At 39.6% G+C, this 14,090-nt stretch overlaps 1 protein-coding gene across 1 annotated transcript in view; it reads right to left on the minus strand.

The window, feature by feature from the left end:
• The window catches only part of PRG4 (proteoglycan 4), a 15,404-nt gene extending 5,740 nt beyond the window's left edge, over positions 1–9,664 (minus strand). Inside the window, exons 1-6 of the mRNA XM_081824710.1 lie at positions 9,575–9,664; positions 7,046–7,168; positions 5,720–5,839; positions 3,087–3,236; positions 2,412–2,531; positions 6–951 (exon numbers count right to left, since the gene is read on the minus strand). Coding sequence (XP_081680836.1) covers positions 6–951; positions 2,412–2,531; positions 3,087–3,236; positions 5,720–5,839; positions 7,046–7,168; positions 9,575–9,647 — 1,532 coding nt within the window. The 5' untranslated portion in view covers positions 9,648–9,664. The remainder of the gene's footprint in view (positions 1–5; positions 952–2,411; positions 2,532–3,086; positions 3,237–5,719; positions 5,840–7,045; positions 7,169–9,574) is intronic.
• Between the last annotated feature and the right edge of the window lie 4,426 nt (positions 9,665–14,090).

Consider the following 14,090-nt stretch of genomic DNA (forward strand, 5'->3'; position numbering starts at 1 on the left):
GTGCAGGCTCCTTTGGGGTGGTGGGAGCAGGCTTCTTAGGGGTGGAGGGCTCAGGCTCTTTGGGAGTGGTGGGTTCAGGCTCTTTGGGAGTGGTAGGTGTAGGCTCCTTGGGGGCTGTGGGTGCAGGCTCTTTGGTGGTGGGTACAGGCTCCTTAGGAGTGGTGGGAGCAGGCTTCTTAGGGGTGGTGGGTGCAGGCTCTTTGGGAGTGGTGGGTGCAGGCTCCTTGGGAGTGGTGGGTACAGACTCCTTGGGGGTGGCAGGTGTAGGCTCCTTGGGGGCTGTGGGTGCAGGTTCTTTGGGAGTGGTGGGTGCAGGCTCCTTGGTGGTGGGCGCAGGCTCCTTGGGAGTGGTGGGAGCAGGCTTCTTGGGGGTGGTGGGTGTAGGCTCCTTGGTGGTGGGCGCAGGCTCCTTGGGAGTGGTAGGTGTCGGCCCCTTGGTGGTAGGTGCAGGCTTCTTGGGGGTAGTAGGAACAGGCTTCTTGAGGGTTGTGGGAGTGGGCTCCTTGGTGGTGGTGGGAGCAGGGGATTTGGTTGTAGTTTCAGCTTCGGGTGTAGATTTAACAGGAGCTTTGGATGTGGGTACAAAATCTTTAGGAGGTGTTTTTTCTGCATTTCTTGTCTCTTTAGTTGAAGTCTTCTCTTTTGTTCCACTTGAAGTCTCTTTGTTTGTTAAAAAAGCCTCTTTAGTTTCAACTGTTGCCTCCTTATTAGGTGTTGAAGGTGTCTCTTTGGATATATCAGAATTAGGTGGAAGACTGGGTTTAGGATTTATTGGTTTGCCTGTTGTAATCTTGGGAGATGTGGTAACTTTATTGTGTTGGGTAGTAGGAATGTCAGGAGTTGGGGTGAGCTTGATGTCACCATTGTCCAGTCCACTTCCAGCTTCATCTACAACTGGTGGTTCTGGGGTAGGTTTCTTTTTGGGAGTTCTTTCCTTCTTGTTATCTGTTACTAGAAAAAAATACATCTTTTATTTTTGAGTAGTTTTCTCTTGAATAGTGACCTAAAGATCCCATCCTTATCAACAAGCTATGTATCCCAAGCAAATTGCTAACCTGTAATATGTCTATTAACTTGTTATAAAATGGTAAATACTGAACTTATCTGATTGGCCTATTTTAGGGAATAATGAGAAGGGGTGAAAAGCACAAGTTAAAGTCTATACAATTAATGTATAGAAACAAGTGGCAGCTTTGAAATTACCAACATGATCAATAACACTAATTCATCTCTCTGTAAATGCTCTTTGCCCCTCACTCTCTCCCTTCCTCTTATTTCACATTGCTCAGTGACCCGTACTCCCCCCTGGAAACCTAGTTCCAACATCTTGTAGATTCACTGCACCAATTGCCTCAGAGACCTCTACAACTACACCCCGGGAATCTGTCCAGTCACCGCAATGGTCCCTACTGAGCTCTGTTTCCATACACATGGCTGTTAGCTGCTCTCTTTCCTCGGCGCACCTAAACTCAGCAGCCCTGGCGATACAGAGGGATTAGGATGCCATGGCAGCAAAAGACCCTGTTCAACAGGATTTCTCATAGCAGCTACCCCACAGGTGAATTTCAGAGCCCAAAGAGCATATCAAGAGCTCATCACTGAGATGAGTTCCATTTAGCAAACATGTACTGCACTTCTATGGTGTGCAAGACTCTTTGGATGATTCAAAGACTATGTATTTGGCTATTCAGCCAGAGAAAAGGCTTCAGGGGAAATAACAACCACCCCAGAAATAGAGTTCTTCAAAACTCCAGTATCCAAAATTCAGTCTTTCCTGGAGAAAAAGAATATATTTTAGAATTTCAGGAAATAAAAGCAGAACAAAGGGAATCTCTTTTCAGAAGGTAACAGTGTAATCTGTAGTGCATTCTCTACTACAAAAAAAAAAAAATCAGCCAGATATGACATATAATTTATTAGAAAAATAATAAAAAGGAGCTGTAAAATATGGATAATAATATTGCCTTTCCCAGAGATGTGTATGAGACTTTAATGGATTAACATTTTAAAGCACTTAAAGCAGCACATAAGTGTTTGCAAAATAAAATAAATAAAATTAAAGGAAAAATAACACAAGGAACATAGAAAAAGGAGAAGAAAGAAAAATGTATCAGGTGGACAGGAATTAAACTTGAAAACCATAAATGAGCATCTCTGGTGTCATCCTGTGGTTCTAGAGCTGCTGCTCTAGCATCTTCTTATCCTTTGCTTTAAAGAATGGTTTCTTAGCTGCTTTGCACTAGTTTCCTATGGGAAGTTCTCATTAGTATCTCCTACAATAATTTTTACAAATCAGTACACGCCCCAAGTACTGAAATGTCCTCAAATCATTCTACCAACGTGCATTGCTTTTAGATAATTATTATTAATATGGCATTGATATAGTCTTTGATCTTTATCAATGCTCAAACCTTTGGGTTTCTTCTTTAATTCTTTATTAGCAGCTGAATTTTTGGAAGAGTTGATTTTCCGAATAGTTGAAGAGGAAGAGGAAGAGGAGGAAGACTCTTGATTTTCAGAAACAGAATGTTCTATAAATCAAATAAAAAGGTTGATCACACCAACTGTAATTTAAAGCAAAAAACTGCCAGTCCAAATGCAACAAGAAATAATGTTTACTGAGCTACAAATGTCTGTTTTGCTTTTATTTTATCAGTAATATGATCAACTGTTCTTTTAATTTGTCAGTAAAAAGCAAGGTAGTTACCTTATCACAGGTACTAGCAGTATATTACTTTCTCTCAACTTTCCCCTCTCTCACTGAATCTAATTATTCTGCAGAAAATCACCTGAGATTTTTTTTTTTCCAATGAGATGTATTTCTTCTGATTATTTTAACCTACACCCATGCTGGGTTCAGTTATAAGAAAAATAAATAGCTGATGGTTTATAATTTGGCTAAAGAAAAATAAATAGCTGAGGGTTTATAATTTGGCTTAGACTTAGACTTTAAACACATTTTAAAAAGTGTAATGAGCCTTTCAAGACTCACATGAGTCCCTTATTCTATGAAGAGTCTTATAAAAGTAGTCCACCTACAGCTTAGTCCCTCTCAAAAGCTTTTATTACATCTGTCATCTTCCTACCTTCTGTTATTTCCTCTGATTCTATCACTTTCTTAGTCATCTTCTTGTTTGGTGCTTTGGGTGAACGTTTGGTTGTTGATTTGATGGTTTGAGATGCTCCTGGAGGTGGAGGTGAAGCCTTTGAAGATGGTGGTGTTGTGGGATTATGCACTGAGGCCAAGCAAGACAGGTGGATTAACATCTTGTTGACATTCATCAGCAGCTCTTAACTGTGAAAGGCACGGATGCATCTGGCTTCAAGAATCAATGCTGGTGAAAACCAGCGTAGGCATGCTCTTAGCCTAACACTAGTTACTCCAAAGCAATTAATTCTAAAGATGCATTGCTATAAAATATTGGTTCTGAGATTGTTATAAGTTATGACAAGGGGCAAAGGCTCAGGGGTCAGAAAACCTGAATTCCAGTCCTCGACCTGCAAGGTGCTATCCTTGTGACCTTGAGCAAATGAGCTAACCCCGTCTTGAACTTTGTTTTCTTGTCTGCAAATTGAGATGTTTATTCTAGATGATTTCTGAAGGTATTTCCCGGCCTAAACCATACTTGACTCTATCAGCTCCGTCCCTTATGCCAATCTTCTGTGATGATAGAAATAATTACTGCATGTGACTGAAAGGTATTTGTGCTCTCAGGAAGAGAAATAAAATAATTACATTTGTCCTGTTTTCATATTCATTTAAATCAAATGATGCCAATTCACCTTTTTTTTAATTACAAAAGTTCTGCATGAATATTACTCTTGTAAAACGTTCACACCTTCACATTATGCTTTTCTCAAAATGTGTGGCCCTTCCCCAAGTTAAACAACCATTAATGGTTTGGTGTGTATCTTTGAAACTTTTTCTGTCCCATCTGCCTACCCTTTCTATGTCTAGAAGAGAAGTCATGGGACATGTTTTGATCGTTAGGAACCAGAAGAAAAGGAGAGGGACTTCTGAAAGATAAGAAAGCAGAGAACAGTGGGGAGGCTTTGGTAGAGAGAGTTGTGATAAATCCTGCTGCTCTTACCGAACACCCCCTAGGAACTCTGGCCAGCGCAGTCTCCATGAGCTGACAACCGCACTCTTTCCTCTGTCTCTCCCACCAAATAGCTCAATTTGAGAAACAGTTCTGCCATACTAGCTAGTGATCTTGAGCCAAACAACCTCTTGGACTGTTTTCTCACCCACATTTGTTCAGTTCTCGAAATGTTACAATTTTGAGATACATAGATGCTTACAACAGTATCTATAGACCCCGAAACAACCTAAGAGGTGCCTGGTGAGATAGTTTGGCTGTTATTCTTTAAAAATGAAGTAGTGAAGCTCTGGGTGGTTCCATTCTTTTCAGTGGAAACCCGGACTGTCTTAATGAATTCTGTAAATGAAGCATGACCTTCATCAATTTTCTTTGTTTAGCATAAGCCTCGGGTAATCTGACCCACCACCTAGTAGCATAAAGCACTGTCTTTATTAACATGTCCTTGCAATGCTTCATCACTCTCTAACCATCCTCCCTCCCCACCCATCCTCTGCCCAAAATAAAGTCTTAGTTTTTTGTCTCACAGCCAAAACAATTATCAGGGCACTGAGGAAATATGTATCCTTCATCCTGAGATCCTTCTCTGAGAGCTGCAGGAACCCGGCAGAGTTTTTGATTATATGGGTGTTGTCTCCATCATTTCTGGAATGCTGTCCAATGAAAACATTGAACAGTTAAGAAATAGCCCTCAACTATGCTGACTAACAGTTTTTTACCCTATTTCTCCACTGTTCCAAAGAAGCAGGACGTACAGCCTTGTTTAAATGAAATGATAAGATTATGCAAGCAATGCTTATTGTCACCTTTACCTCCACAAATATTGTTGTTTTAAAAGTAGAATTTAAGAGTAAACATTTGGTTAAAAAAAAGGAATTCGTTATTTTTTTTAAGTATTTTTTTTTATTTTTTGGAAAATCTGAAGAGTTTTATTGTACTCTCAGAGTACTCCTTCAGGACCTATAATCTCAGAGTACTCCTTGAGGACCATAACCAGAGAAGAGGATTTTAAAATGGGACAATATCCCTTTTTATCTATTCTATCACACACACGGATTTAGATAGTGATGACCATGGACTGCAGAGATGGGAAGAGACATACAACAGATGGTTAACAACTTCTTGGTAGGTTTGCCTATAAATTTAATGTGTTTAACTCCTAAGTTGACTAGTTTAGAGAAGCCGAAAGTGTCATTCGGTCCTTCAATATACACGCAAAAACACTAAAGCCAAAAACACAGCTAGCCCAAAGGACCACCGACTGTGGGGTCAGCACCATTAGGATGAGACAAGAAATCACTGAGTAAGCTGGTTACTGTTGACTTCACCTGAAATTGGACCACACCTGAGGAAAAAGCACGTACACTCGGCCCCTGTCCTCTCTGTTCCTCAACCAGCAATCTCTGATGCTCCTGGAGCCCGGCGGAGCCAGGCAGCGCTGTTGGAAGAGGCATTCCTTCTTTAATTCATTCTTGGTGAAGCAAAATTAATACAGAGTGGCTTGTGTTAGTAAAATCAAGTCCCTAGATGGAGTGCATATTAGACATTATCAGCAAAGCTAAGGTAGGTGCGCAGGTCTGGCCGTGCTGAGAGGTGCTGATTGGCATCATGATGCTTACCTTTTCCACAAAAATTCTCATAATCGGGACAGCACTTGCCATACTTCTTACAATCTGAGTCACAGTCACACTCCCTCCCTCTTGCAAAGGACTCGAAGCAGCGGCCTTTACAGGAAAGCTCTACCCAGAGCAAAACAAAACATTACAGATTATTGACTACGCAGTCACACCCATGTACTGATAGCCATTTCCCACCTGATAGCTGCCTAGAGTTCCAAAAGTGCATTTCTGAGTCTTTCATTTGGGATTTGGAAAATAGGTAGTTTTCCAAGTGGAGAAGTCAAGAAAGAAATATGATGACTCAGAGAAGTTTTCTTGCCCTTCAAGGCTCTGAGAAACACCCCAGTGCTGTCATTCCACATATGTACAGTGGAAAGGTGGGAACCCTTCACATGAAATCCTCCATCCTCTTCACCTTGCACCACTGCTTTGTAGTTGATGTTTATTAAATGAACGTTCAGACCTCACAATATTCCAAAGAGCTGGCTTAATATAGATGGGTCCCTGTTTAGGCTCAAAAATCACTTATAATGCAGAGACTTTGATTATGACAAACTGAGCAAGGTGTAGAGTTGGAAGATTTCAGCCTAATCCCATAGCCTGGATTATGCCTGCTCATGCCAAAACAAGCCTTGGCTAGAGGCACAGTAACTTACCAAGGCCTATTTGAAATGATCACCTTATACGACACATAACTGTACAGCAATATATTTATCAACTTCACCTATAAATTCTAAAGTGAACATAACTCTGAACCACTTTTAATTATAATTTTCAAAAGTTGGAGATTGAAATGTCCCTGTGTTAAGAAAATGATCCAAAAGTGTTCAAGGGAAATACCACTCATAATTTAAAATTCAGACCCTTTGGGTTTTAACTGAAATTCCTCATGAAACACTAATGCTTCGTATTTAAAGTGCCCTTTTTTGGGTACTTTAGAAACATATCAAAAAGTCCAACAGTCGATAAGATTATTTTATATCCATGGATTCTTTTGATGAAACTATTGAAGGACCCCAACACTAAGCAATTACATCTTTGATTTACTTAATGACTCCCGAGTCACAGTATTCTCTACATTTTACTTGGGACTAGTCAACCACCTTGTGCACCTGACAGATTTCCAGGCTCCCCTCCCCACCCTCCTTCCCCCACCCCGCCAGGCCCGAGCTCTGACACCATCCTTAGGTACAGCACGCTGCAACACGTATGCGAGGAAGGGAAAGGCACTTGAGCAAAGAGAAGCGCAAGAGTGTGGAAACAGGTGCAAGGGGACCCACAGAACAGTGTCGCAGGACAGGGGAGACACTAGCTGTCAGGACTTACCCATGGTGCAGACTTTCTTGAAATCAGGGCAGCACTCCATGTAGTGTTGACATTTATAATCACAGTTGCAGGCGGCATCTCTAGAATACCCTTCCCCACATCTCCCTGCACAGCTTGGTAAATCTAAAATTATACAATACTAGCGTAAACATGGCCAAACCGCTTCACGGGAAGGAAGAGATCTACTGAGAAGGATAAAGCCACTTGGCGAGGGAGAATTTTATCAATCGGAAAAGGTCGGGAATGATGGGTAGCAATGGGTCCTGCTGAACTTAGCCTGATGGCTTATGTGACCTTGATCGTGCCACTTTATTCTTCACTAGACTGAGAAGATAAATACACTTTTGAAAATCAGGCAAAGTTAAGGGCTTTGCAAAAAGCCGGTAACATTCCTGGGGGAGGGGTAGCAGCTAGGGCTCTCCTGAGGCTGCCGCTAATGAGGACCAGCTGACATTTCTTCAGCATCTCTGTGCTGGGCACTGAGTTATACGTTATCTCTAATGTTTATGAAAATGTTGCCAGGAGAGTATCAGTAGCCCCTTTTGAGAGATAAGGAAGCTGAAACACAGAGACTTTAATTAATAGCTCAGGGACACCCAGTGAATAGTTCCAGGATATATGTATTACAGGTCAATTAGTACCTATTAATTATTCATACTGACCTCTTTCACTCTCAGAAGTATCCTGATTTGCATAATACATTATATGGTCACCTAGAATTTGAACTCTGAAATCTCTGATTCTAAAGCCCACACTTTTCCCACCCAATCACACTGCGTCTCATCTCTCATGTTGAGTTTAAAGCAAGCTGGTTATGCCAGCAAAAACTTCCCTCGGCTTCCTCTTCTTTTTATTCATGAGGATAACTGCGTTCTTTAAATGTTGAGGAAGTCAGATGCTTGCAACCACAGCTACAGTGAGTACAAAATAGGTAACTGTTCAAATAGCATCTGGGCATGAATATAAAGGTCAGAGTTATTCTGGGTAAAACAAAAAAAAATACAAACAAAAGTGTAATGATCCTCAAATGTATTTTGAAGAATCACTTGGAAAACACCTTCCTGAGAGAATAACCACAAAAATGTAACAATGGAATCTGTCTCTGGAATAGAAACTGTCAGGTGCAATGTCCTAAAGCCAAACAGGGAAGTTGAAACACACTGGAAAAATCTCAAAATAATGAGTCCGGGAAAGTGAAAGTCTTCATGTGCAAAGAAAAGAGCAAATATTAGGACAAGCTTCACAACTTTTTGCGTACACATGTGCACAATACATACAAAAATGCATATATAGTGTATGTATATAAATACATATATATAAAGGAAAAAGAATGAGAAGAAGTTGAAAAGGCAAGACAAGCAGACAACACAACATTAAAGGCTACTCTTTTCTAGTTAGCAGATTTCTGAAATAGGAAATCAATTATCTTTGTAGGAAGAGCAATTATTTTCATAGATAGCTTAGGAAATGCTCTCAGTGTTGCGAGCCTTATAATACTATCACCAGAGAGCAGAGGCGTCTAGAGATGGCGTGGTGGCCATCATTCCTTATTAAATATTCACATTTGCTTTCACCTGTTTTTCCGTCTTATCTAAGTGATTCTGAAACTATGTCCATGGCAGGCAGTTATCTCTCATGCTTAGGCTGGTGGGAATTTTAACTATTTTCTAGGAAGTGTCTATTTTATAAATACAATTTCACCATAACAATCATGCACCTAGATTTTTCTTCTCTCCGGTTTTGCTTGTCAAAGAAACAAAAAAGGAAAAGAAAATCCAACACTTGGTATTACTGTCACTCATCAACCTTGATTGCATGCTAGAGACCTCGGCTAAGGTGATTGTATTGAATGTATCTTAACATTCTCTAAAATGAATAACAAGAACTGTTCATTCAGGACTGCCTGTTTTTGGAAAACTGGAATAGTTCAATATCATAATATATGACATGTGTGCGAATGTAAGTCATATCTGGATGACTAGTCCTTGTAAGAAAGACAGAAATTTCAAGATTAATACAAGGCCGTTTGAAACTTTGTAAATGTTCATTGTAATATTATACTTAGTTCTACATGATGCCAAAATAAGTCATCAATAATTTATGTGATGTAAAAGACTAGTTAAATTTATTGTAAACATGGAAGCAAAGATTACATGTTATTTCAACATTGTTCTTTTCAGTTTGTCTGATGATACTCCATCACACTAGCATAGTTTTATCCTGTGTCTGTATTTTGTTGAACTTTTGGAAGAACCATAAAAATATAACAATGTAACAATGGAAGAACTGCACAGAAATTATTCTATAGAAAAACTCAAAACTTGAAAGATTTCATAAGACATGAGAAAAACGTGAGAATTCCAAAATGCTTATAAATATGCCATATCTGCTTCACGTAACTTTAAAATTGTACATTAACCTCAAACAAATATATGTCTTGAGAAATCTATTTCTTTTGTTGTAGTAATAGTCAACAAAGAATGATGAGCCACAGCTGTTAAATAAAAGTCTTTTTGATGGTTAAGATACCTTGAGAAGAAACTTGCTGAATCAAGAAAACAGAAAGTAGCAGCAAGTACATGGAAAGTATTTTCCACTCCATGGCTGTTTCCAGGTACCGAGCGCTCACTGCAAAGAAAAGAAAAAGTATCAAAAAACTGCTCTTTAGTCTCATTAGTTTATGCCTGTGTCACTTACCGTGTTTGAGTAACTTTTAAAAGGCGATTTAATGATAAAACCATCCCACTCTTGAAACAAGACTTTTAAAGATAATCAGCCTTAATTCTATCATAAGTATTTCACCATTAGATTTAATCTTATGCAGAAGAAATCGTCGAGTCACCATCTCAATCATGTTACTGTCCATTTTAATACTTCCGAATTCCCCCCAAAAGGAAAACAACCTTATCTCAACACTATTTAAATTATAGCATATACTTACAGTGCAAGGTCTAAATTCCAGCTTGGGGAGAAAAAATAAATAAATAAATAACCAACTTCAGTAACATGTAATTTAACAAACGCAGAAGTGACCCTTCCAACTTTCCCTTAACTCTCCGTATAAATTTGTGAGCTTCCAACAGGTGTATTGCATAGCTCTGGTCCTTCTCAAAACTTTCCTACTACTATCCTTATAAATCTTTTTCAAACTCCTTGACTAAAGCATATCCCTATTGAATTGAAAACACATTTAATTCCACAAGGCAAGTTAACTTTGACACTTACCCGTAAAAGCAATAATGAGTTTTTCCAGTGTCCTGGAAGTCTTATATATCAGTGCAAATATATTGGGATGAGCCAATTAGTCCAAAGGTTAGACAGAATCAACAGTGACAACCTATGAAATCAAACTTTCCTCATTTGTTGGAAGAGGGCCCAGACAGCTAGGCTTAGGCAACATCTGAAAAACACTTCCATTAAGAAAAATGACTACTACAAAATAAATTTAGGATTATTGGCCAAAACACACTTCTAATTTCTGAGTGAAATGAACAAATTGTTCTGAGATGGTAAATAGTTCTGACAAGTCTTGACTAGCATATCAAAGCAGCGGTGTCAAAATAGTCAAATATTGGTATCACTTCTTGCTTTTATTGTTCCCCCCCAGCTAAATCTAGCAAAGAGTGATTTTGAAACTTATCTACTATTAGTTTGTGGCGTAAATTTTCTTAAATCAAAAGTCCATTTCTTGAGTGTTTGCATTTTCACTGAGCATAGAAAAAATGCTCTACATTGCCCCAAGGTGGATGGTCCTACTCTGTGTATTTTCTAGCTTCCTTTACCCTGTAAAACCCTGCTTTGAAAGTGTAGATTTCTCCCTTAGCCCCTTTATTTAAGCACAGCAGTGTTTGGGAATGGTCTTTTAAATTACTAATTTAGCCTCCTTACCCCAGAAAATGTGAACTGTCATCTTGCAGAGAGCTAGGTCAGCTCTGCTCAAGGTTTTACCTCAGCTTGATATGAAATGTTCCTGTTAAAATCCTATCTCCCGGGGCCTGACCATGGTTTTGGCTCAGGTTATGATCTCAGGGTCATGGGATCGAGCCCCTCATCAGGCTCTGCGCTCAGCATGGAGTCTACTTGAGATTCTCTCTCTTCGCCCTCTGCCCCTCATGCATGTGCTGTCTCTCTAGAATAAATAAATCTTTAAGGAAAAAAAAATCCTATCTACCTGCATAAGGCCTGGCTTGTGTACTACTACCTCCCTGAAACCTTCCCGGATCAACCCCAGCCACATCCAGAATCATAGTCAACAAAGGAACTGCCTTTTACGGCAATTATCTGTTTATCTGTCTCCTGCCCACTCCCCCAGTCCTCAGACTGTGGTTTCCCCAAGGACAACCAACACCTGTTCCTTCCTTCTGTTGCCAACATGTAGTCCAGTGCTTTACTGAAGTTGTGCGTTTACCGCGTGCTCGTCCAACCAAATGGTCATATTCCACGGTGTAGTGGGTATTTGGTAGGTACTGCGTTTAAGTAGCACAAAATGCCTTTAAGTTAAATATAATCCTCCACATTTTACAAATAAAATGAAGACCCACAAATAAAAAAATCTCTGACCCATCGAGGATACATAAGGAGTAGGGGCCAGAGCCAAGATTTGAACCCGTGTCTTTTCATTTCAAGTTCCCCCATGTTTCTACAAACTGAGGGTTGCTTGAGGGGAGGCGGTTGGGGGGATGGGGTAAGTGGGTGATGGGCACTAAGGAGGGCACTGGGTGTTGTATGCAACTGATGAATCACTGAATTCTATCTCTGAAACTAATAGTATATGTTAATTAAATTGAATTTAAATAAATAAATAAATAATAAATAAATAAAGTTGCCTCATGTCTCTACTATCTCCAGCCCCTTCTGGTCAAAGCCATTACTCAGTCCTTAATCATAGTTCTAACTTTTACTCCTTCATGTGTATATGTGGGTTTATGAGATTGTGACCTTTGTTAAGACAGATTATAACATAAGCATCTCTTTTGTTACCACAGTGCTTATTTTGGGTTAAATCTATCGTGTAATAGGAAAAGTTTAGAGACTGTCTGCTCACCTCTAAATATTTAATCTCCTTCCTCTGGGAACCACCCCTCCATCGTTAGGGGAATTTCCCTTGTAGCCACTTGAACACCTGTGATTTCGACACACCCACCATAGCTGATAGGATTAGGGATAGAAACCTCAAATAAATTGGGCCAATATGTTTTCCTACCCTGGAAATTTGGAATTGTGATTCAAACATGACAAGATGCCTCCTTGTTCTGTATTGTTACAGCAGACTCCCCCTTTGAGGCCGAAGCTGGCTAAAGATGCTTTGTGCTACTTAAAATCACTAATCAATACAGAGAAGAGGTACAAAAGATCCTGTTGGATGGAACTGAACCAAATTCTATTCATTCTTAGCTTTCCTGAGGCCAAGAGGGGGAAGCTGGCTTTGTAACTTTTTCAAGTCAGACCTTTACAGAGTTCCCTCGTTATTTGTTCAAAATGCTGGGGATACTATGAATTTCAGCAATACATATACACACAGACACATATTTTTAAAATATAAATTGCTTTCTGATTATTGCCTTTTAGAACTATCTGCATTATCACTTTTCTTCTTTGGACAAATTCTTGTAATGATGGCAAATGACATTCTTAACTTGACTGAAAAATCTGCTTCAGAGACATTTGTTCTTAAGCCCAGGTTTTATTCTAAAGTTGAAAACTGACAAAGCAAAACACACACGCACAATGATGACCAATCATAACTTTAAACATATCCATTAACACAGTCTCATTTTCATCAACTACGTTTTCTCTGCATAATAAAGCATGGTAAAGAAAGAAAACCTTCGCCTGGTGGTGGGTATTGAGGAGGGCACTTTCTGCATGGAGCACTGGGTGTTGTGCACGAACAATGAATCATGGAACACTTCATCTAGAACTAATGATGTAATGTATGGGGATTAACATAAGAATAAAAAAATAAATTAAAAAAAAAAAAAAAGAACACATAAGTTCTTCTCTCTTAGCCAATTTCAACGATGCAATACAATGTGATCAACATAAAAAAAAAAAAAAAAAAGAAAGAAAACCTTCATTAAATGCCAAATTCCTGAGGTATAACTTATCAATACTGATTTGCATAATTCTGTTGGGTAATGAGGCTATCTGAGGAAGTGAAGTTTGCCCTTAAGGCATGGAAGCATTTTAATTTTATCTACTAACTATATCTTCATAAACTGTACTAAATGCATCCTTCTGTGAATATTAGGCCATTTAACCTTCCTTACTAATGACATAACAATCATTCCATTAGGTTATAGGTACCCCCTTTGAGATTTCTTTTCTCATTGAAGGTATTTTTTTTTTTTTTTTTAGCATTCACTTAAACCTCATTTAACTGGGACAAAAATTATCCTAGGATTGGTTTCTGGTAGGGGGAGTTGGGGAGAGGTGAGGAAAGAGAGATGGAGAGGACTTAAGTAATATTGGATCCCATACTCGTCTTCTAGAGAGGACCTCCACACAGTTCGTCCTCACAAACATCAGTTTCGGTACCTGGCAGCCATACAGCGAGGCCTTCAGAAAACACTCGAGGGTGCTTAGGGGTATTTGCTCTTCATTAAATGATCCCAGACTGCTGTGCCTTCTCCCTGCTGTGTTCTGTCTCCATTCCTGCCGTTAGCTATCACTTCGCCCTGTAGCCAGTGCGTCTGTTCCTAATGGCTTCTCTCCATCTTTCCACATTTTTGATGTGTTTTATTTTCTTCCAGCAGCAGCCTAGGAAAAACTGAAGCATGCCAGGGGAAAACCACAGATGCAAGCTTGCTCTTTATTGCCCTAATTTTGTTCACAATGCTGTTAGAGCACTCTGGAAGTGGAATAACTCGTTCTCTTCTCCTATAGAGTAGTCCCCAGGATTTGGAGACTCGTTCTGTCTGTCCTGCTCATGGCATTTTCACATACTGGGAAGGGGTGTGGCTTTCTTTCTGGATGTTGATCCAAAATCTGACATTAGGTAAGAAAAGTATTATTGCATTTGCTCTTGAAGAGTGCAGCCGTCTGA

The sequence above is a fragment of the Leptonychotes weddellii genome, chromosome 6 (assembly GCF_054177405.1).
Source record: "Leptonychotes weddellii isolate Sample4059 chromosome 6, ASM5417740v2, whole genome shotgun sequence".
NCBI lineage: Eukaryota > Metazoa > Chordata > Mammalia > Carnivora > Phocidae > Leptonychotes > Leptonychotes weddellii.